The 23,205-nt window shown below is 46.3% G+C and overlaps 1 protein-coding gene across 9 annotated transcripts in view; it reads left to right on the top strand.

The window, feature by feature from the left end:
* Window positions 1–23,205, top strand: part of NSD2 (nuclear receptor binding SET domain protein 2) — a 104,075-nt gene that overhangs the window by 66,834 nt on the left and 14,036 nt on the right. For 7 of the 9 annotated variants that reach the window (XM_078367718.1, XM_035294305.3, XM_035294300.3 and 4 more), the window contains 9 exons: window positions 9,962–10,093; window positions 10,948–11,071; window positions 12,183–12,383; window positions 14,063–14,242; window positions 14,598–14,754; window positions 14,885–15,090; window positions 16,957–17,060; window positions 18,618–18,887; window positions 20,220–20,336. In XM_078367718.1, coding sequence (XP_078223844.1) covers window positions 9,962–10,093; window positions 10,948–11,071; window positions 12,183–12,383; window positions 14,063–14,242; window positions 14,598–14,754; window positions 14,885–15,090; window positions 16,957–17,060; window positions 18,618–18,887; window positions 20,220–20,336 — 1,491 coding nt within the window. Of the gene's footprint in view, window positions 1–1,301; window positions 2,699–9,961; window positions 10,094–10,947; window positions 11,072–12,182; window positions 12,384–14,062; window positions 14,243–14,597; window positions 14,755–14,884; window positions 15,091–16,956; window positions 17,061–18,617; window positions 18,888–20,219; window positions 20,337–23,205 lie in introns of those variants that run through there. The other 2 variants (XR_013533231.1, XM_078367719.1) reach the window with 2 other exon arrangements.

The following is a 23,205-nucleotide window of genomic DNA, read 5'->3' as shown; positions in this document are numbered from 1 at the left end:
GCATTTGTTATGTTTGGACACACTTGAGAAATTGCAGTAAGAATTATTTACTGAAACATTTAGGAGCTTACTGAAATATGAAAAGGCAAATTTTATACAAATTATTTTTCCTTTTTTCTTTCTTGTCCAAGTTCAGGTTAAAATTCTAGAAAATTAAACAAAAGGTTGTTTAAAGTTCCAAAGAAGAATATTAAACATTTTTCACTTAAGTTGAGATTTTTGCTTTAAAGAGTTTTTAATGAGTTGTTCTGTTACCATAATTTTGGTCCAGTTATTTGCTTGAGTTGTTACTTAGTACTGCTGTCAGGTACAATAGAGAGAACACGGTGAGAACATGCTGAAGTCTTGTCTGTTATTCCTCATCCTACGTCACGTGTATTGGAGGCTTTGATTTAGTCGTGAATGAGGCCAGTGTAGCAGGGGTTGAGACCTGCCCGAGTCAGTGGAGCTCAGTCTCCCTGGCCTAGGCAGTTGTTCTGACCTTGAGAAAACTTAGATGAAGCATTTTATAATCATTAGACTTAATTTTTAATTCTTTAGAATGTCAGAAGTTGATAGATTGTTAAATACATTTATATAATACATTAAATATGTGAAATTAATATACCTTCCTACATTTTGAAGGTGATGCGTAGATACTGTAGTGTGCATCATGTTCCTTATATGAAAACATTTAAATTACTAGGCCTTTTCCATTAAGCTACTTTTGTATGGCTTAGATAAATCTTCATTTTTATAGAATTATGCTGTTAAAGCAACTTTAGGTGAACAAATAAACTTGTCTATTATGTATTAACAAGACTGAACTACAGTAAATGTTTGTAATGTTACCAATGCTGAATGCCTGTTAGCATATGAGGCAAAGTATGTAGTGTTATAAAAAATACCCCGTCTACTGTTGGGCCTGATTCTGATACGAGTTAGGTGACCATGAGGATTGCTGTTTGAGAGTCACACTGACATACACCCGTTTGGGTCACACCCCCTTTGCATGTTTGTATTTACTCTCTTTCATCACATTTGATTGAAATAAGGTACTTTGAGAGGGTTGGTATTTCAAAACACGTCAGGTCATGTTGTGGTTTAAAGTCTTCTGAAAAAGGTATATGTGACAAATAAAATTTTTATTGGAATAATTATTACACGGTACTGCATCACCCGAGGAAGAGAATAGATTAAAATTACACACTTGCATGACAAAGGCCTGTGAAGGAATTAATGTGATTTAAGTGTTTTGTAACTTCATTTTTTATTCCTTTAGTAGAGCAAATTCTTATTTTTTTCGCCTTCACTGGTAACAGCTTTTGTGGGAGCCCACACCAGTCAAGTTGGATTTGAACCCAGCTGCCCTGTACTGCACTTAGAATGATGTAATATTCCAGGATGCTGCTGCAGGTGGTGTATCATCGTACACACTCAGTGACATTTCTATCACAGTCATTTTATGGAAGATGTGTGATAATCTGTTTTTACTGGTATTAATAAACACATACAATGAAGAAAACAGATAACAAATTTTAAGACCAAGGTAAGATACCTAATCAAGGCCATTTAATCAATCACATTCATCTCATAATAGAAACACGTTCATATTCCAGTGGTCAATGTAGATTTCAAGTTGAAAGGCAGGCCCTTCAGTCAGGGACTGTCCAGAACTGCAGCAGGGTCTTGCACGGAAGGGGTGGCCCTGTTAAAGTTGCTTCTCCTCTAGTTTGTAACTCACTGGATTTTTGTGGAAAGTGTCAGTGTTGGTACCATCAGAAACAGCACACATTAGGAGGAGTCTTCATCAGCTGTTCTCATTGCCAATGAGATATATTCAGTATTGTAGATATTACGCTAATTTCCAACATAACAGGCAGAAGAGTTTTGATTCTATCTTTTTTTACTAAACAGTTTTATTATGACACTAGATACAGTAAATTTTTAGGAAAAAATGCCATTTACAGTATCATTGTGAACCATTTAACTCTTTTGATCCAAGGCCCTGGAACGAGGGGATACTGTAATTAGGTTATTTACACCAACTGCTGCATCATTTGCTTCTGTAGAGCATCAGCCCTCATGTTTCAATGTCAATGTCTTAATCTTGGGGAGCAGCCTCATGTCCTGCCCCAGGTGCCTGCATTTTTGCATGACGAGGAAAAGGCTTACTTGCCCTTCAGCTCATAGAAGCAGAAGGTGTATATTCACAGTGCCATGTGAGTGGCCCACAGTTCATTCCCAGCAGATTCTTTGGCTGTGTCTTATCTTTAATGAACGTTTCTGACTAATACTTTTGTTGTAAACCATTAAGTAATGTAACGCATGTAAGACACTTAGGGTGCCTGGCCAGAACTCCGTGGTTTGGTATTGTGACAGTAACGGTTATAATAATAAAAGTGATAAAATCACCATCATTCTATTTTTAATCCAAAAGTATACATTTTGCTTTGGCATGAAAAGTGGTCCTCTTGACTGCATTATACATGTGAGGATGAAATAAACCTAGAAGTGGCAGAACACTGGATCTGTGTGTGGCGCTTTAGGGTGCTGGACTGTGTGGCTGAGGGCTGGTTGGGTTGCTCTATTGGCTCTGCTCAAATGTTGCAGGATATGTATCCCCAGAGATGGCCTAGGAGCAATCTAAGCTGTGTTCCTCCAAAGGAGATGAAAAAGCTCGAGTAAAATTAAAATTCTCAAAAAAAAAAAAAAAAAATCACTAAATTTAAAGATGTGGAAAAAAAAAAATGGTTCTGGTCCAAGAAGCGGTCACCCAAAGTAAAGACTACCCTGAAAGGCTTTTGGAGAAAATTAAGGGATTTCATTTGAAATTACAGCATGATGAATTTTCAGTGGGTAGCCAGCTAGCTAGCCCATAAGCAATAGACACATTAGAAGTCAGCCAAAGTATAGGTGCTCCCTCTCTATAATGGAGAAGGTGAAACCCTGCCAGCGACCCAGTGGTGTCCAGAGAGGAGCATGACATTGGCATCAGCTGAATACCCAGGGACATATGGGGGAATGTGGATGGGAATGACAGTGTTTTTCAGCTAGGGGTGACATCGTTCCCTGGGGACACTGGGAAGGTGGGCAGGGGCAAGTGAACTCAGCACTCTGCAGTGAGAGAGGCAGTCCTACATGTGACAACATTTTCTCACTTCAGATGCCAGGAGTGGGCTCATCATAGGGGAGCGGAGTTTTCCGAAAGGGCCATCTCCTGGCTTCCTGAAGGAGGTGGGGGAAAGGGCTGTTGCTTAAAAGAACTTAGGACCAGTGGCTGGCAAAGAGTACAGAAATTCATTATGCTACTAATTCAACATGGAATTCCTTCATTTCATAAACACCTCAAAATAACAATGGTATATTCTAGCCTTAAGACATTTGAATTGCTGGTTGTTGAGATGAATTTTGGTTGTCATACATGGAACCATTTTAGTCTCATTTGACTCACCTCAGACCATCTTCCACACACCATGTCTGTGCCTGGCAAGGGGAGGTGGCTCTCTAGTGTAAAACTTGTCAGAATATATAGAAGCTTAGATTGTAGCTGTTCTAAAAGTGAAAGTACACCATTGTAATAGGGTAGCATCTTGAGGGAGTGTATGTCTTCTCAATGGAAGTCCTGCATTGATTTTCTAAGACTGATCTGAGAGCTATTGGACCATCAAGCCTTTAAGTATCTGCTTCTAACATTGCCCCACCTGCTCTCAATTCATCTTTGGGCCTTTCTTCAATGTTCGTGCAACAATTAATTGTCTTTTTTCAGTCATGCTACTCTAGGTGTAGTTGCATCTCAGTGCTGTCTTTAGTATACAGTGTATGTCTTACACCTATATCTCCCAACTGGAAACAACTCCAGTGTTTTTAAGAGAATGTTCCTGAAAACCAATAGGAAACGTAAGTGAGGTTTCATGACACACAGCCTCTCATATGGTAAAAGGCAGAGGGTGACTGTGTGTGATGTGTGGAGTCCTTAGATGGGAGTTGGAGGCTCCTCTGTCCCCCTGCTGTCTCTCGGGTGGGTGGAGTGGTGCTTAGAGGATCTCCAAGAGGTCCCCACAGCTCTAGGGGGACCTGATTTTGTGATTTTTTTGTTTAAGTAGTTCACGCAGAAGCCTGGGAAGATTTAAAATGGGGTGCTCAGGGACTGAGGAACAAGATGGGGGTAGGGGTGGAGAGATGGCCATTTGGAGAGGTTCATGTAGCTGGGGATGTCAACAGCTGAGCCCACCAGAGGAAAGGAGGGAGGATGCTGTGTGAGAGCCATGCTGTCGGGAACAAGCTTGCTGCTCCTGTGCTGCCTGGCCCTGGCCCTGGCCTTGGTCTTGCTTGCCCAAGGGTACCCAGAGATGTGTGTGAGGCTGGCAGAACAAGTGCTGAGTCTGTCACAGAGATGTTTAAAAAAGAAAACTAAGATGATAAATTAGCATCTAGTTCTAAAACCAAAAAAAAAAGTGACTGTGGATGTATATAAAATTAAGATGATAATAAAGTACCCCTGAGAAGGCTCTTGCCAGATGCCTGATATGAGTGAGTGGCACCTGTGCTGGCAGGGCTGCCAGTTGTGCGCACTTCTGTCCTCCTTTGCGTCCCGGCATGGAAGCCAGGATAAGCATTTCCAGATGAGGGAAGAGTCCTTGGCTCGTTTGATCCAGTTGAGTGGAAAGGGTTGCCTTGGCCGGGGCTCCTCTGTTGGGTAATGTCAGTTGCTTTGTCTGGGCCTGAGACGTGCCCAGAGGGCTGTAAAGCCATAGCTTCCCCTCACTGGAGAGGCTCCCGCTTGAGAGCAGTGGATGAAAAATAAGATCGTTTTGACTTTGGCAAGCTTGCCTTATTTCTTTTTCATTTGACTTACAACATAACTCACTTCTCTAACGTATCTAGCCCTTCTAAATTGCTAATTCATTTCAAAGGTTCCTCTGGCCAGGTAGACTTTTGTACACAGACCAGGTGAGAGCCCTTTCGACCTGGTGTGAAATTGTAGCATTTTATACTTTTAAAATCAATAGGTTCATCATTTAAAAAAAATCTATAAACAGAGTAATTGCTAATGCCTGTGGTTTGTCTTTGAGACTACAAAGCTAAATTATAGTCTTTTGCTGGATAAATTGAAGTAATCATCATTAGAAAAGGGTTCCCAAAATACCCTCAAAGCTGTTACTGGCTTCTTGTTAACTTCTAGAATTTTGGGGGGGTCTTGCTTATTTCATTATAGTTATTTATTGATTTATTTTGAGACAGAGTCTCGCTCTGTGGCCCACACTGGAGTACAGTGGCACGATCTCAGCTCGGCTCATTGCAACCTCCGCCTCCCGGGTTCAAGTGATTCTCCTGCCTCAGCCTCCTGAGTAGCTGGGACTATAGGTGCCTGCCACCACGCCTAGCTAATTTTTGTATTTTTAGTAGAGACGGTGTTTTGACATATTGGCCAGGCTGGTCTCGAACTCCTGACCTCGTGATCTGCCCACCTCAGCCTCCCAAAGTGCTGGTTTTACAGGCGTTTTACAGGTTTTGCTTATTTTAAAAGAAATATGCTGACTCATATTTTAAGACTTTTGGTCAACGAAATTGATTTTGATCCCTTTGGGTACCATTTTTATTGGTTTACCTAGAACATTAGAAATTACCACTAATTTACCTGGCAGTGATGTAAAATTGACTATAATTAGCAGGTAGAAAATTATCTGTATTATATTCATCTGATTCCTATACTGGATGAGCAAGGGGCATGCTTCTTTCGGGACATTGTCACAGCAGCATGTCTCTCCAGCAGCCTGACAGGCCTCATCTTGTTGGCTAGATGCCTTTGAACTCCATGGTTACATATTAGGTCCACATTTATGGTTTTTCCTAGCCTACCTGTAGTTGTTGGTTTTTTTGCATATAACTCTCTGGTAATATTTTGAAGCATGCTAACCATCCAGGCATATAGTATTTTTAAGAAATGACTGAGGTAAGGGGGGGGTCCTGGTCCAGCCGGCGGGGGTTTGCTCAGCACCTGTGCCTGTGGAAGCAGGTGTATTGTGGGCAGTTTCTCATTGTTCTCAAGTCCTTCACAGACAATACACAGCCTGCTGCCTGTAGCTGACCAGACCAGGCTCCTTCCCAGCACACTCCCCGTGGGATGGCCGCTGCTCAGGACACAGTGGGACAGAGTTGGGTTGAGAGGATATAGACTCTTTTTACCTTTGACAAGGGCAGGCCTCGAATTGGGAGCAGCAGCCACCTGGTCTCACTCTGGCCACAGGTGACACTTAGTTTCTCCTGCCACCTGCTTGGAGTTGTGTGGCTACACAAAAGCCTGTGCAGGTTAGAAGACGCCTGTGGCGTACAGCAGTGCTGTGTGAATGGAGACTTCCTCTGTTCTTAGCGACTCACCCCCAGCCCTGACCCTAGAATTTAGGGGTAGCCAGGAAGGTCCTAGTTTGTGTAACCTAGAAGGGTTATTTTAGTAAAAATTATTATGAACTATAGTATTTTAGATGATGAGTGACTTGTTTTAAAGCTATTTTAATTCCACTTTAACATTTTACTGTTCTGTTAACTTGGAACTGTTTGAGATTAGTCTTCATTTCAAAATCATTGAATCTGCTGAGCACAGGGCTGTTGTCATTTTAAACACAAACACTGTGGAGGCACTTCTCACCAACTTCCTTCTTTACAAAAGCATCACTTCAACATGAAAATTATGTCAGTTTATAGAAATATTTATTGTTCAAGGTCTGTAATTGTATTTCAAAAATGATGTCGTATTCAAGTTGTGAAGGGATTTGTTTTGTCAAAAAATTAAAAACTGAATGTGTATGATGCCACTCTGAAGAGTAGGGGACTGCTTTGAAGTCACAGAAGGTGGCATCTGACTGCGGCTCATACAGGTCACCCTGAAGGGCCATGTGCTTTTAGCAGTTGGCTGGAATGTGTTCACTAGGTTCCATTATGTTTGGTAATATCTTGAAAAGTCCCTGTAATAGATCAAGGAGACTGCATTCCCTGCCCTGAAGGAATGTATTTCTAAGGCAAATAGGCAACTTGGTACTATCTTATTCTGAGTAGAGAGTGGAGAAAGTATTTTCAGACTCAAGAAAACTTTGAAAAGTCAGTAGCTAAGCGGCTCGGAGCTCAGTGCTGCAGCGTGGCTGTGGTGGATGCGGGAAGCAACGGGAAAGTTCTTGACAGAATCTGTGTCCGCTCAGTCCCTGCACTGTTCTCTTTCCAAATGCATCCCGTTGGATACGGAATAGATCGTAGATGTTGTAGACTGAGATTTGGGACTGTGTTGGGACCGTACAGGTGAATGTGCCACCTCCACAAATGGCTTCTCCGAGTGAGTCACGTCACCTGTGCGTGGAGGTGGAGCCTGCGGCTGGAGTAAGGCTCGCTGTGGGACGCCCTCGTACTTTGCTCTCCTTGCGGGTGGTTGCTGAGCCGAGAGCGTTGGATCCTCCCCGACTGTGGCTAGTTGTCTGTCCAGTGGCTGGGAGGCGGTGTGGTGGGAAAAAGTCGGAATCTCTGCAATCTGTGTTATGGACTGTACTATTGTAAGGTCGATATTCTGTATGTGGGTCTCAGACCCTGTCAGGAAATGAGCCTCATGTGTGTCGTTAACATTTATATATTTCCATTCAAAATATGTATTCAGTGTTTATTTCCTCAAAACAGACTTTGTTAATTTAGGAAATCTCTCCAAGTGGAAAAGTGCTAACTTTTTCTGTAAATCTTAAATAAAAGGTGCTGTTCCTTCCTCTGATCCAGGACTGGTTTGTGTTTTCTGTCTTTCTTTCCATGCATTTTTTCCCTCATTTTTAAAGCTTTTTGTTCTACCACGTTAAGGGAAGAGCATGGGTTGGTGGTTAGCGCCGGGGCTCTCTCCCCTGAGCCACGGGGAAGGCCTCTTTCTCTGGGCCTTGGTTCCCCTATCAGATGGGTCAGCTTGGACAACTGTGTGGGTGACTCTAAGTGGGGCCCCAGACAGTGTGGCTACTGCTTCCTGATGCCCTGTGCTCCCCTGGCACCCCCTCCAATCTCACATCAGAGGTGCTCAGGCCCCCATTGCTGACCCTGTTTGTATCTGATGAGCATGTTAAATTTGGGGTTTGAACTCAGAGCATGTCAGGTGGCCCTTTGTGGGTGTTAAAGAGCAGGATGTGAGCTGTGGCCCCCGCAGGCCCTCCCAGCGGCCTCACAGTGACAGAGCCTTAACATGTGCACTGCTCTGATTAGTGTTCATGCTGCTAGTCCATCTTCCCTGAAAAGGTGAGGAAATCAAGGTTAAGAGGCTGCATTTTCTTTAGACTTTGTACCGTCAGGAGACGTATCTAGTGATTTGAGAAGAGTGGTTCTCATCTGTCACCACCCACTGTCGCTAGTCACCACCCACAGTTGCCAGTCAGAGCTGATGAAAGCCCTTGGGAAAAGCCCACTCTGGCAGGGCGCAGTGGCTAATACCTGTAATCCCAGCACTTTGGAAGGCCGAGGTGGGCAGATCATGAGGTCAGGAGTTCGAGACCAGCCTGGCCAACATGGTGAAACCCTGTCTCTACTAAAAATACAAAACATTACCTGGGCATGGTGGCGCATGCCTGTAATCCCAGCTACTCAGGAGGCTGAGGCAGGAAAATCGCTTGAACCCAGGAGGTGGAGGTTGTAGTGAGCTGAGATCACGCCATTGTACTCCAGCCTGGTGACAGAGCAAGACTCCGTCTTGAAAAAAAAAAAAGCCTACTCTAATACTACTCTGAGGTCAGCAAACACTTCTGTATTTGTTTTAATTTTTTCTTCCACCGCTCTCTATAATGTCAGCTAAATGTGGAAAAGCTCATTGATAAGGTCACAGGATTGGTCAGATTCCCTGGTGGGGTTGGCTTTTATTTTTCCATATGGCCCAATTCCAATTCCAATTTAATTTTGTGTTCATAGGCAAACAGCAAATCAATAACATAATTACTTGTTTTTGTGATGATCAAGGTGTACAGGAAATGTAGTTTATGCTTTTGCTCCGTTTCATCTCCAAAATTCAGTGTTCAACACTTACTTACCTAACATCAAATAAAAACCAAATTTTTTAAACACTTGATTTGACAGACAAGAAGATTTTCTATTTTATTCATTGAAACATTGATTGATGTTGCTTGTCAGGTGAGAGTGAAATGCTGTGTACCTGAGGGTGAGGCTTCGGCCTGGTCTTCTGTGATTTCTAGTAAATGAAGGAGAGACAGAGACAGAAGAGATAGAACCTGCGAGTCATTCCGTGCCTTTATCCTAGGCCTTTTACTTAGACTCAGATCTGAATAAAGTAGGCAGATTTTACCTCGCCTTTGCCTACCTCGCTTCTCTGGTGGGGAGAACAAGTGAGCCTTAAAATATCAGGAAAAATAGGCAATGGGAGGAAGAAGAGAACCCGAATGGTCAGCCTGTGGTGTGAGTCTAGAAGACTCTCCCGACTCTGCACCCTGAAATAGGCACATACTTCTGAAAGGACACGTGGTCTCCGCCCCGGCAGCAGCTGGACAGCACGGTCACCTGATGAGGCCTTACACTGACACTTACTTCATCCGTGTTTCCTTCACACATTGGTTTGGTGTTAGCATGTTTCTCCCACCTTAGAGTAGTAGAACCTAAACAGACTCGGTAAGAAGGGTCGGGATTCTTGTTCCCAAAGCCTGTCTTAGTTCACCTGCTAGAGCAAACTGGATGTTCATAACACTTCCTTCATTTTAAGGAATATGCCTTTTATATGCATATCTACGCTAAATACTGGGTAGAATAAAGTCCAGTTTTGAATTTTTTACACAGTTTAATTGATGGATTATATTAACACAAAAACTGGTTGCTGATGGTTCCACTGTGAAATCACTGGCAGAACAGGACCAGTGCTGAGAAAGACTGGTGGGTGGTGGGGCTGGCAGGACGAGCCTGCAGGGCGTGACCACCCACTGTGTTCTGTGACTAGTGAACTGTCATCCCCCTCCTTCATCTCCAGGTCTCGGACAGCCCAGGAGACGAGCCCTCGGAGTCTCCATACGAAAGTGCAGACGAAACACAAACTGAAGTGTCTGTCTCATCCAAAAAGTCTGAGCGAGGAGTGACAGCCAAAAAGGAATACGTGTGCCAGGTGAGGGGAAGGCAGTTCCACTGCATCCGTGCTGGTATCTGACTGCAACCCTGGTATGCAGAGCGAGTTCGTAGTGTCTTCTGTCTTCCCTCCAGATCCCTTCCCCAATCTCATCATCATTCACTGATCTCTGTTTTGAAGGGGTCAGACTGACTGCCAGTGGAATCCCAGGATTAAGTTGCCTCCGTTAACATCTATAATTCACATGTAGGATGAGATTTGTATATACGTCATGTAATACACACACACACACACAGAGAGAGAGAGAGAGAGAGTTCCTATCGGAAAAGGTGAAGTGCTAGGCCTGTTTTAGCTTCACTGATGACATGCACATTGGACAGGCCAGGCTGTGGGCTCAGGGGGCCATCACTAGACCTGTTGTGCCCACAGGACCCCAACCACACCACCTACTCTCTGTGCTTCAGTCCTGCTCCATCTGTCAGCTGGAGGTGGCGTGGGAGCTGACATACCAGGCAGTCGATGCATGGAGTGCAAATGCTGCCTGCAGTCAGTGTGGCACCTGCCATCCAGATTAGGGTGCCTTTGGTTTCTGTTGATTTTCAAATCTGGTTTGAAATATCTTGGATATATGCTTCAAGGTTGTGATCCTGTTGTTTCCTTTGCTGTTGCTGAGGACTGGCTCCTTTCTATAACAGCCATCTGGTTTTCATCTGATACTGAATTTGTGCCTTCTGTTCAGGCCAGACATTTGCCCGTGCATGTGGTTGTATATCCTTGAGTAACAAAATGGGATTTTCTGCTACTGGAGACAGAAGGAGTCGGCTTCCCTTGTGGTAAGAGAGGTGTGGAAGGGACTGCTGGGCGCTGCTTACCCGCCTGCTCTGTCTCCGCAGCTGTGTGAGAAGCCAGGCAGCCTCCTGCTGTGTGAAGGACCCTGCTGTGGAGCTTTCCACCTCGCCTGCCTTGGGCTCTCCCGGAGGCCAGAAGGGAGGTTCACCTGCAGCGAGTGTGCCTCAGGCAAGTTCCCATGGGCAGGCAGCTCTGCAGCTTGGCCAGCCTCCTGCTACCGGAGCCCCTGAGGCGCACACAGAAGACAAGCACATAGTCCTGTACACAATCCTGCCCTGAGGCGCCCACAGAAGACAAGCTCCCTCCCCATTTCCATCACCTGGCCCTCTCAGGAGATTGCAGCCCATACCTGGCAGGTGTACTCACCTCTCAGTGGCTGCAGGGTTTGCTCTGATTTCAGTTGTATGTGCCCCCTTGGTACCCTTCCATCAGGTGGCGGGCAGGGTGGCGGGATGATAGGTCATGGGCTCTTTATCCCATGGGCTGGCCTCGGCCTGTCATGTGTGTGAGGCGGCCACCACGGCACCACCGCTCAGGCAGTGCAGCATTAAGGGTACAGGTAACCTGGTTGGTCACTGAACACAGAAGTCCAAGGAACGTGGAGTTCTTTATGAAGATACAGCATCAGTTTGAGCTTCAGTTTCAGCAGAAAGAACCGCTCTAAGCTTGCCCTGAGCTGTCAGTGCTGCTGTTCTGCCTCCACGTTACTGCATCAGGTGTCGCCTGACATAGTCTGGTGTCTGAGGACGATGAGAGGACAGCTACACAGCCACGGCCCTTCCTTGCTACGCTCCGGGCCCAAGGAGTCTCTCAGCTCTTGTCAGAAACCTTTCTGGGTCAGGAAGACACCTGGAGAGTCTCCCAGGCCATGGCAGTCCCAAAGCAGCACCTCACTTCTGGCCGTGTCTGTCTGCCCAAAATTACAAGGGATTGCTCCATCACTGGCCAGCTGCTCTCAAGGAAGAAAGGCCTTTTTTCATAGGAGCCCCTTCCTTCAAGCTTCTTGCTAGTTAGACTGGGCCTCCCCAGCCAGGCTGCCTAGTAAGATTCTCCTGTATTTCAGGTGAAGCTGGAGTTCAGATCACAGCAAGGTAATCCTTGATGGCTGGATCTTTTTCCTGGAGAATGCTTGGACTAGTGAGCAAGGTTGGAAACAGGGCCAGGTGCTTTAGCAGCATGGCTGCCTCTGAAGAGTTGCTTGATTTTAGTGGCTCAGAACTACAATTTAATTCTTGTTCTTTGCACCCCTCTCTCCACCCCTTCTTTAACTGTTTGTTAGGGATTCACTCATGTTTCGTGTGTAAAGAGAACAAGACAGATGTTAAGCGCTGTGTGGTAACTCAGTGTGGAAAATTTTATCACGAGGCTTGTGTGAAAAAATACCCTCTGACTGTATTTGAGAGCCGAGGTTTCCGCTGCCCTCTCCACAGCTGTGTGAGCTGCCATGCTTCCAACCCTTCAAACCCAAGGCCGTCGAAAGGTACAGGTGCACCTGCACAGCCTTGCTGTGGGTTCAGATGAAGGCCCATGGGTGCTTGGGAAGGTGGGCTGTTGGGATTGTCACCAAAGAGTATTATCTTGAGTGACCCTTGTTTCCCATTGCTAACTGGATGTGGGCTGGGTTGGGTTTTATTTGACAAAGGACCTGTCCCCCTTCTCCTTCTTTCTATCCTAAATATTACCCTAAAGATGCTTAATTTTAGGAGAGGGGCAACCTTTGGACCATTTTGATAGATTTTGTTTGTCCTGGCTTTTTTTCCATTATAAAGATGGCGTCTCACTCTGTTACCCAGGCTGGAGTGCGGTGGTATGGTCACGGCTCACTGCATCCCTGATCTCGCAGGTTCAAGCTGTCCTCCCACCTCAGCCTCTTGAGTAGCTGGGACTATAGGCATATACCACCACACCTGGCTGATGTTTGTATTTTTTGTAGAGATGAAGTTTCACCATGTTGCCCAGACTGGTCTTGAACTACTAGGCCATTGCCCTGACCTCTTTTCTTTTCTTTTCTTTTTTTTTGAGACAGGATCTCCTGTTGCTCAGGCTCTAGAGTGCAGTGTTGTGATCATGGCTCACTGTAGCCTTGACCTCCCATGCTCACGTGATCCTCCCACCAGAGCCTCTCAAGTAGCTGAGACCGCAGGTGTGGACCAGGATGCCAAGCTAATTTGGTTAATTTTTTTTGTAGAGACAAGGTCTCACTGATGCGTTGCCCAAGCTGGTCTTGAACTCTTAGGTTCAAAGAATCCTTCCACCTGGGCCTCCCAAAGTGTCGGGATTACCAGCATGGGCCACCATACCCAGCCTGTTTGCTCTGGTTTTAAAGGCTCTTTATACATAAGAAAACAGCTGGTGGCTCACGCCTGTAATCCCAGCACATTGGGAAGCCAAGGTGGGCGGATTACGAGGTCAAGAGATTGAGACCATCCAGGCCAACATGGTGAAACCCTGTCTCTACTAAAAAATACAAAAAATTAGCTGGATGTGGTGGTGTGTGCCTGTAGTTCCACCTACTCGGGAGTCTGAGGCAGGAGATTTGCTTGAACTCAGGAGGTGGAGGTTGCAGGGAGCAGAGATCGCGCCACTGCACTCCAGCCTGGCGCCTGGTGACAGAGTGAGACTCTGTCTCAAAAAAAAAAAAAAAAAAAAAAAAAAAAAGAAAAGAAAAGAAAAAGAAAACATCTTTAAATCAAGTTACATCATTTTGATGATCTAATGTTAGGTGTGTGGGATGAGAGTGGCAGGTTGTCTGTACTTCTTGACGCCAGTGGTTCTTTATGAGGGGCAATTCTGTCCTCCGGGGGACATTTGGCAGTGTTTGGGGATGTGCTTCCGGCATCTAGTGAGTAGAGGCCAGGGTGTTGCTCAGCGCTGCACAGTGCCCAGGGCAATTGCCCATACACCCCAAATGCCTGCAGGGTCCAGGCTAAGAAACGCTGGTTGACTTTATTTTAGAATATGGCGTTTTAGATGTGTGACCATTTTCTCAAACGTTGTTTTGAAGCACCTTTGTTCTGAAACCTTTTTTTAAATCAAATACCTCCAATTCATTTTAGCATTAACTTTTCAAACGTATAGGGGCTGAGTAATTTTTAGTGCCCTTTCACCGTGACTGGGGTCAGTGGTTGGGGCCCTTAGGGTGTGTTTCTTTGCCTTCAGGTAAAATGATGCGGTGTGTCCGCTGCCCTGTTGCCTATCACAGCGGGGATGCTTGTCTGGCGGCAGGATGCTCAGTGATCGCCTCCAACAGCATCATTTGCACGGCCCATTTCACTGCTCGGAAGGGGAAGCGGCACCACGCCCACGTTAATGTGAGCTGGTGCTTCGTGTGCTCCAAAGGTGAGGGCCTGGGAGTGTCTGCGGCGTGCGCACGCCTCTCGCACTCCCAGGAGCCACAAAGCAGGGCAGGCTCAGTACTTGTCTGTGCTGTGCTCATGGATGTTGACAGTGTCCTCTGTGTCTTCGCGTTCATAGCATATCACCGTATTTCTAAATTAATTGTAATCATTTTGCAAATATGCAGGAAATTATTTGTGGTGAAAATAACATTTGCTTTTGTATTAATGTACAGATTGCTGTTTTTAAATGACTGTTTAAAAGTTAAGGCTATAATAGCTGTAGACTGTAAAGCACTTCATCTGGGCTGAGCCATAGCAGACGGGCTAAGCCTGGCCACCTCGCCCTCCTCTTGCAGGGGGGAGCCTTCTGTGCTGTGAGTCCTGCCCGGCGGCCTTCCACCCTGACTGCCTGAACATCGAGATGCCTGACGGCAGCTGGTTCTGCAATGACTGCAGGGCTGGGAAGAAGCTGCACTTCCAGGATATCATTTGGGTGAAACTGGGGAACTACAGGTGTGAGACATAGAACCCTATGCTGTTATGTCTTTCCTGTTCACGTGTGTTCACTTTACAGTACGTAGTATTGAATGATTATCGCTCTCTCTGAAGAGTCTGTGAATCCTGTTTTTAATATTTATAATAGATGGTGGCCGGCAGAAGTTTGCCATCCCAAAAATGTTCCCCCAAATATTCAGAAAATGAAGCACGAGATTGGAGAATTCCCTGTGTTTTTCTTTGGGTCTAAAGATTATTACTGGACGCATCAGGCGCGAGTGTTCCCGTACATGGAGGGGGACCGGGGCAGCCGCTACCAGGGGGTCAGAGGGATCGGAAGAGTCTTCAAAAACGGTACGGAGATTTTCAGATAGAGTGAGACAGCACTCTCATGTACATTTTCTTACTCCTAATTTCTGTTTTTTTGAAATCTGATCTTTGTAGAAAATACTAGACTAAACATTCTGTCTGTATTTTTAAATTAGGAAAAAGTTTGCAGTCTGGTTTGTTTGCTGAGCATAGACTAAGATACACGGGTAACTTGTAACATAGGTTTGTGATTAATTTCATTAAAATCCTGTAAGCCTATTGTTCAGAAGTTATTTTTAATAGTAATTTACAGATATGTTCCCTGGCTTGCCTTTATGTAAAATGCAGAGCTGAAGGAAGGGTCCTGTTGCCTAGCCCTTATGCAGCGGGCTTTTGAGGGCTCCTTGACCTTTCAGCACATGAGGAATCGGGTGGTCAAGCAGACAAGGTGCTGGGCCTCGGGTTCCACAGCTGCGGTGGGTGCAGTGTGGCCGGCTGATGACTCAGGTTTGAGGGAGGCAGGACGGGATGTGACTCTTCACTGGAGAAACTGGTGTTTATGACAGGTTGACAGAGAATGAGGCCAGTAGGGAAAATCCGAGGTCTGTGCAGGTGGCTTGTTCAGGGAGAGCACACACTGTGTCACAGCCGGGTCAGCACTCGCTCCTATGTGGCTGTGGGCAGGGACCCGTGCTTTTAAAGCTCTGTTAGCTCCTTGCTACCCACAGCTTTGCAGGCTGCACTAAGTGGTGGGTGTGCACGGTGGGCACTCAGAGGTCTCATAAAGAACGGGGAGGCATCGAAAGATTTTCAAAAATTATTAAGAGGGTGAGAGATGAAATTGAGAGGTGGCCTGATGTGTTTGGTATGACCGTCAGCGAAGTCTCCTGACTGTGGATGCAGTCATCCTGTAGAGCCAGACCCCTTTGTGGTGACTTGCTGCCACCAGCACAGGGCAGGCCACAGGACATGTCTAGCACTGGCATGAGGCTGACCTCCTTCCTGGGATGGATTGTAGGTGTTTGCGCTTCCTCTGTTCTTGCTTGAGCCTGTGGTTCATCTCTCAAGTCCCTTTTGCTTCGAGGAGCTCAGTTGGATTTTTTTTTTTTTTTGAGATGGAGTCTCTCTCTGTCGCCCAGGCTGGAGTGCAATGGTGCTATCTTGGCTCACTGCAGCCTCTACCTCCTGGGTTTAAGCAATTCTCCTGTCTCAGCCTCCCAACTAGCTGAGATTACAGGTAGCTACCATTACGCCCAGCTCATTTATTTTTTTTCTTTTTTGAGACAGAGTCTTGCTCTGTCACACAGCCTGGAGTACAGTGGCATGATCTCGGCTCACTGCAACCTTCACCTCCAGGGTTTGAGCAATTCTCCTGTCTCAGCCTCCTGAGTAGCTAGGATTACCGGCATGTGCCACTGCATCTAATTTTTTTTTTTTTTTTTTTTAATTTTTAGTAGAGACAGGGTTTCACCATCTTGTCCTACCTGGTCTTGAACTCCTGACCTCAGGTGATCTGCCCTCCTTGGCCTCCCAAAATGCTGGGATTACAGGCATGAGCCACTGGGCCTGGCCTCAGTTGCATTTTCATTTTCTATCTGAGAACAGTGAGTCCCAGGCTTTGACCCTGGTGCTTTGTCCTTAGGCCACAGCAGAGGACAGGGAGCTCCCAACAGAACTCCATCATGAGCGTGCTTTGTAGACAGGTGATGGCTGTTTTCTGAGCATTCTCTCTCACACACTTGGCTGCATTTAAAAATACCTGCCCATTGACAGTTTTTCATAGACTCGTTTTGTGGGAACCAGAAACTATATTTACATTGAAAGTTTAGAGTGAACTACAAAAATATGGAGCTTGAAAAGTAGATACCTTTGTTTACTAAAATCTTTACTCCTGTTTCACTGACTTTTTAGCACTGCAAGAAGCTGAAGCTCGTTTTCGTGAAATTAAGCTTCAGAGGGAAGCCCGAGAAACACAGGAGAGTGAGCGCAAGCCCCCACCATACAAGCACATCAAGGTGGTGTGTCGGAGCTGTGTGTGCACGCACGTGTGGAGGGAGTCTTCCCCCAGGGGTTGTGAGTGGTTCTCAGGCACACCCAGGCTATAGCTGGGGAGAGGGCTGTCACCAACCAGGATCTGTGGTGCCTGGTGTGCACAGCCACACAAGAGACCGTAGGCCAATAGCATGGGAGGATGTGCATGGGGGTTCTTGGTTCTGCCTTGGAGCATGAGGCTGGGCTTGGTCGCTAGAGAAGGGTTGGGGTGATAGTCCTGACCGGGCTGCTTGTAGCAGGAGGAGCTGAGGGATGAGCTTCCCACCTGCACCAGGCTGTTGCCAAGTGCTGGAGATGGGCTTTATGGGAGTCGGTCACGTGGGACCAGGGCTTGGCCTTAGCCTGGCTCAGTTTCTGGAGTTCCAAACCCACAGATCCTCTACCTCAGAGACTGAGGCAGGTTAGCGGGGAGCTTGCCAGTTCTGTGTTCATTCTGGTGAGCTGGGGAGCCCCAGCAGCAGAGTGGGAGGAAGTACAGCCAAGGCAGGGCTCTGTGGGAGCTGCAGACCCCTCAGGGCTGCCTGTTCTCAGAGCTGGTACACTTGGGTCCCATCCCCAGGAGTCTTGTGGCCATTCCTGACAAGTGTGTGTGATGAGTGCGTGTCCACCTCGTAATGAGGTCAAGTCTTCCACCTTTGCTTATATAATGTGCAAGTCAGTATCTTTGTGTATAAAGAAAATATCTTTATGTTTTCCTATAATATTGATATTGCAAAGTCATTATCTTTGTGTGTAAGAAAAGCATTCTCCGTATTCATCTTTATATAAGATTTTCTTTGGGATGGATTCCCAGAAACAGAATCCCATGGTCAGAGAGCATGAAGTGTTTAGATTCTTGGGGAATATTCTCAGATTGTTCTCCAAAGTGTTGTACAGTTTGTCACACCACAACAGTGAAAATGGTGTCTTTCACCACCTCTTCCCTAAGATGATCCATTTCTACCCCAGCTGTTTTTTAGCTGTCTCTGCCACTTCATTATTTGGTTGCTTGTCTTTCATTAAAAATAAATCACAGGGTCATGAGAGTAGAGGCTGTGCCCTCCTGCCCAGCACTGCTCCTCCTGGGTGGCCTCCCACATGGCTCGCTGCTGGTGCTCGGTAAATGAAGGGTCAGAGAGATGGGTCAGGAAGCTGCTCAGGAGAGCTCTTACCTAGCATGTGCTGGACACCTGCAGTGTACTAAGCAGCCAGCATGTATGTGTTTTCTCTCTTCATCTTCCAATGGCCTGGCTGGATACATGTCAGCTCTTGTTCATCAACAAGGAGCACAGACACTAAGATAAAATAACGTGAGAGGGAGTCAGGGGTTGACCTGCCTGCCTCCCGTGGTAAGAAGCAGAGAGAGCTCCTCTGGGATCTGGGGAGGGGCTGTTCTGATGAGGGTCTCCCAGCCAGGCCTCTGAAGCTTTCTGAAAGACCACTCGGAGGCTGGGTAAGGAGAGGCAGTGGTGGGTGTGCTGGGTTATCCAGAAGGCTCTTCATTGACTTGTGGGCCAAGACAGCTTCCTCCTTTCTTGCAGGTGAATAAGCCTTACGGGAAAGTCCAGATCTACACAGCGGATATTTCTGAAATCCCCAAGTGTAACTGCAAGCCCACAGATGAGAATCCCTGTGGTTTTGACTCCGAGTGTCTGAACAGGATGCTTATGTTTGAGTGCCACCCGCAGGTGTGTCCTGCGGGGGAGTTCTGTCAGAACCAGTGCTTCACCAAGCGCCAGTACCCAGAGACCAAGATCATCAAGACAGATGGCAAAGGGTGGGGCCTGGTCGCCAAGAGGGACATCAGAAAGGTGTGCGTCCTTATCCCCTCCCTTGCTTTTGAGAAATTATGGTTCACTGGGTAATTAGACTTAGGTTTGCTTGTGGTGGTTTTTTATTTATGTGAAAATGGTATTTTTTGGGAAAAAATTACTCTTGTTGTTGTTTTGCAACAGGGTCCCACTCTATCGTTTAGGCTCAGGGCAGTCGCATGACCATAGTTCACTTCAGCCTCAGAGTCCTGGGCTCAAGCTGTCCTCCCACCTCAGCTTCCCAAGAAGCTGGTACTACAGGCATACACTATCATGCCCTGATAATTTAATTTCATTTTTTGGAGATGGGGGTCTTGATGTGTTGCCCAGGCTGATTTTGAACTCTTGGCTTCAAGCCGTCCTCCTGCCTAGTCCTCCCAAAGCACCGGGATTACAGACAAGAGCCTCTGTGCCTGACCTGAAATATTTTTTTGCATTAAATTATTGTAATTGAATATTTTAAAATGTTACATGAAAGACATTGCTAAAACTCATACGTTCCCATAAAGCACGTGTTATGTCAGAATTCTGATGGTTATTTTTATGAAGTGGAAGATTTGTGAAGTGACCCACTTTCCTTTGGGCTAGCAGCCAGGTGCTTGGGAGCGCTCACGAGGGAGGTGTTAAGGGGATTCCTCTTAACATCTTCCCCTCTTGTGAGGGGGTGGTCCTGGCACAGTCTAGGACCAAGTCATTGGTAGGCACCAGGACTGCTGACCTCCTGCCTCTGCTCCCAGTCTGCATCCCAAGGGCATCCAGGGCCTGAGAGACATGTGGAATTGCTGACCCTGATGTGTTTTGGCATGGCCTAGTGGGTGGGTAGTCTCAGACCACAGGTCCATATCAGGGCTGACGCAGCACAGAGAGTTCCAGCCTGGTGCCATTTCCAGCAGCAGCATAAAAGATTGCTTGAAAACACCTCCCCAGCACCCTGTCCCTCACCTGCCTGACTGCTGATTCACCCAGACTCTAGCTGTATAGCCCGTCAGATTCTTTGTAGCTATTTTCTCTATTGTGGGGATCACCGTGTAAAGTGGGCTATGTAGAAGCTTGGTTATGACAGCACTCCTGAGACAAGGTTATGTAGGAAGCAAGGGTTGACATGTTGCCACTTCGTGAACGCTTAACACATTTCTCATTGGCAACCTTTACATACAGATATGTCTGAGATCCTTTGAATTTAATTTATGAAGACTTTGTAGGAGCCCTCCACGGAGGTATGCCAATGTGTGTGGTGCCTGTTCTAAGTGATCGTGATAGGGAGTCTTGAGCCCTGACACTGAGGGCTGGTCAGCACGCTCTTGGTCATGGCCACATTCTTGTGATTTCCAGGGAGAATTTGTTAACGAGTACGTCGGGGAGGTGATTGACGAGGAGGAGTGCATGGCGAGAATCAAGCATGCGCACGAGAACGACATCACCCACTTCTACATGCTCACTATAGACAAGGTAATGCAGAGGGGACTCCACCGTGAGCTTCTGTAGTGTCCTGGGCCTGGAGCCCTGATGGTCACTTGTAGAACTGTACTTTGCCCTGTGGCAGCGCCAGCATTTGTCTCCTTAGTTGTTTATTTGCAAACATCTGCACATTTTCTTCTGAGGTGCAGGGTATCTTTCAGCTGTGCCAGAGGGCTAGAGCTAACCAGCTCTCAGCACCCGGCACCCTGGGGCCCTGCCTGTCCGAGTATACGTGCAGAATGTTCCAAGCAGCCTGAGTCTAGGGCAGGGAAGAAGAGAGGACACAGATGAGGAAGTCTCAGCATCTTATGTTTTTTTTTTTAATTACTGTATTTTTAGTTTTCAGTGCTTTTTGGGTAAGGTCTCAGCATTTTTTGTGTAGCAGAATCGTTTTTGGTTGTTTGTTGCTTGTCTGAAGCCCATATTTCTAAGCATTTTGGAACCTAGGTGCTAGGTGGTAGGTTCAGTGTTCTCAGTTAAAGGAGGATGGGCATGGATAAAAGACAGCACATCTGGAGCTCTTGGCCTGATGCCCGACCGCGACAGGTGCTGCCGGGCCTTTCCAGGGCGGTTCCTTCAGTGGCTACAGCCCTGTGAGGGTGCATGCCATTCCTTCCCTCATGGCTTCTGGATGACTTCAGTTGGGGAAGGGTGGCCTCCTTAGTGCCTGAGTGGTCTTTGAAAGGAAGGCAGATGGAATACATGTTTCTGCCTTTTGTTGCCCTTAAGCTCATCATCTGGCAGAAAAGCTTGGCTATTTTTAAAAGAGTAGATTAATTAATAATAGTGCTTAAAAACCAGATAGAAAATGATCACAGATAAAAATTTTTGAATGATTCATGGAAGACAGGAGATGTGATGAGACCTAGAGAGAAAGGGGTGCTATGGAAATAAGAATGGCTCCAGAGAACTTGTCAGGTGGTCCCTGGGGAAGCTATATCCCCTACCCCTGCAGTAATGGGGCAGCTGTGGCCAGTGGAGCCTGCTCCAGGTGAGCACTTGGCTCTGTGTCAATCACTGCAGGTCATGGGGCTTAGAACTTTCAAGGAAGTCAGTGTCATGAAGGACAAAAGTTCCTGGTTTAAAAGAGACGGAAGAAGTCCCCAGAGGAGGTGTGTGCTTCTTGATCAGAGCCAGACTCGGTTGAGGAGCTGTGCATGGTGGCTCACACCTGTAATCCCAGCGCTTTGGGAGGCTGAGCGGGGGCAGGGGTCACTTGAAGCCAAGAGTTTGAGACCAGCCTGGGTAACGTAGACTCTCTTCTCTACAAAACAGGAAAAAAACTTAGCTGCGCCTATGATTCCAGCTCTTAGGGAGGCTGAGGGTAGGAGGAGTGCTTGAGCCCAGGAGTTCAAGACTGCAGTGAATTATGATCATGTCACCATACTCCAGCCTGGGGGACAGAATCAGAACCCGGTCTCTAAACAAAACAAAAATTTAGAAAGGAGCCCTACTTAAATCTTTACAAAGCACAACAGAATGTGATCCTCATGAGCAGACCATTCTAATGGAAGGCTTTGCTTTTAGTGAGAACCTGAAATAGCACGGACTGGTTAAAGCCATGAAAAGCCTTAGATGCCACAAGAAAAGGCATCTATGATATTGAGGGTAAATCAGACAAATAGGAACAAACAAGAGTGGAGGTTAAAGTAGAGTCACTGGGAGGATCCGGGGATAATGGCAGAGCAGGAAGCTGTCTCCCCACTCAGACCACAGTTGCACCAGAAGGATCTGTCTGCTGTAACCTTTTGGAACTCTGGAGTCTACTGAAGGCTTGCAGTTTCCAGGGGGAGGCTTGGATGGCAAATCGGGGTTAATTTTGGTTAGTTTCAGCTTTTGGCACAGTAGCGGCTACCCATGTCCCATAGACAGTCGTGCACGTGTTCTTGGAGCACCTCGCACGCAGCTTGAGGGGCTCAGGATGAGCAAGAAGGATCCTGTTTTCCAAATAGCTGCTGTCTGGGCTCAGGATCCCTGCTTGCTGCTTCTGATCGCAGAGGCGGGCTGCCCTTGTTGTTGCGCCTCCCTCCGTTGCTACAAGCCCTCCCCTTCCAGCTGACATAGCTTCAAGAGAATTTAAAGGGCCAGCACCAGCTGCTCCCTGCTTTCATTTTTCTGTTTTTCCCTTTTTGGGAACCAGACATTAGAAGACTGGGACATTCGAAAACAACTACAGGGAAAATCAGAGTTTAGAAAATTAGAACGTGACCATGCATGCACAAGGAAAGGCACAGGCTCAAGAAAGATCTGGAAAGACCTTAAATTTACATCTTGAGTTGATCCTCTGCACAGAAACAGCCTGCAACAATCAAAAGAAAATAGAAACAATAAATAAAAATAACAAAAACAGCAAACCCAGCAGCTTAAGGGGAAGAAGAATCTAATTTATAGAGTTACCACATTATTAGACTTACATGTCCAGTATTCAGCAAAAAAACAAAAACAGAAGGCCTACGAAGAGACAGGAATATATGGCCCGTTTAAAGAGAAAACAAAATCAACAGAAACTGTCCCTAAAAGAAAGGCCAGATGGCAGATCTACTAGACAGAGACTCTAAAACATCTGTCCTAAAGATGCTCAGAAAACTGTAGGAGAACCTGCAGAAAGTCAAGAAAATCATGTATGAACAAAATGACAGTGTCAGTGAAGAGACAGAAAACCTAAAGAGAAACAAACAGACTAAAAAAGGAATTGTTGAGCTGGAGAAATAGAAAAAAGACTGAAGAAAAGGGAACAGAGCCTTAGGGGCATGCGGGCTACCATCAAGCAGACCAGCATACCTGTTCTGGGAGTCCCAGAAGGTGAAGAGAGAAAGAGGCAGACATAACTATTGAAAAAATAATGGCTGACAGCTTCCCA

The sequence above is a fragment of the Callithrix jacchus genome, chromosome 3 (assembly GCF_049354715.1).
Source record: "Callithrix jacchus isolate 240 chromosome 3, calJac240_pri, whole genome shotgun sequence".
NCBI lineage: Eukaryota > Metazoa > Chordata > Mammalia > Primates > Cebidae > Callithrix > Callithrix jacchus.
Note: the sequence above shows the minus strand (reverse complement) of the source record. Positions and strands in the feature narration are given on the sequence as shown.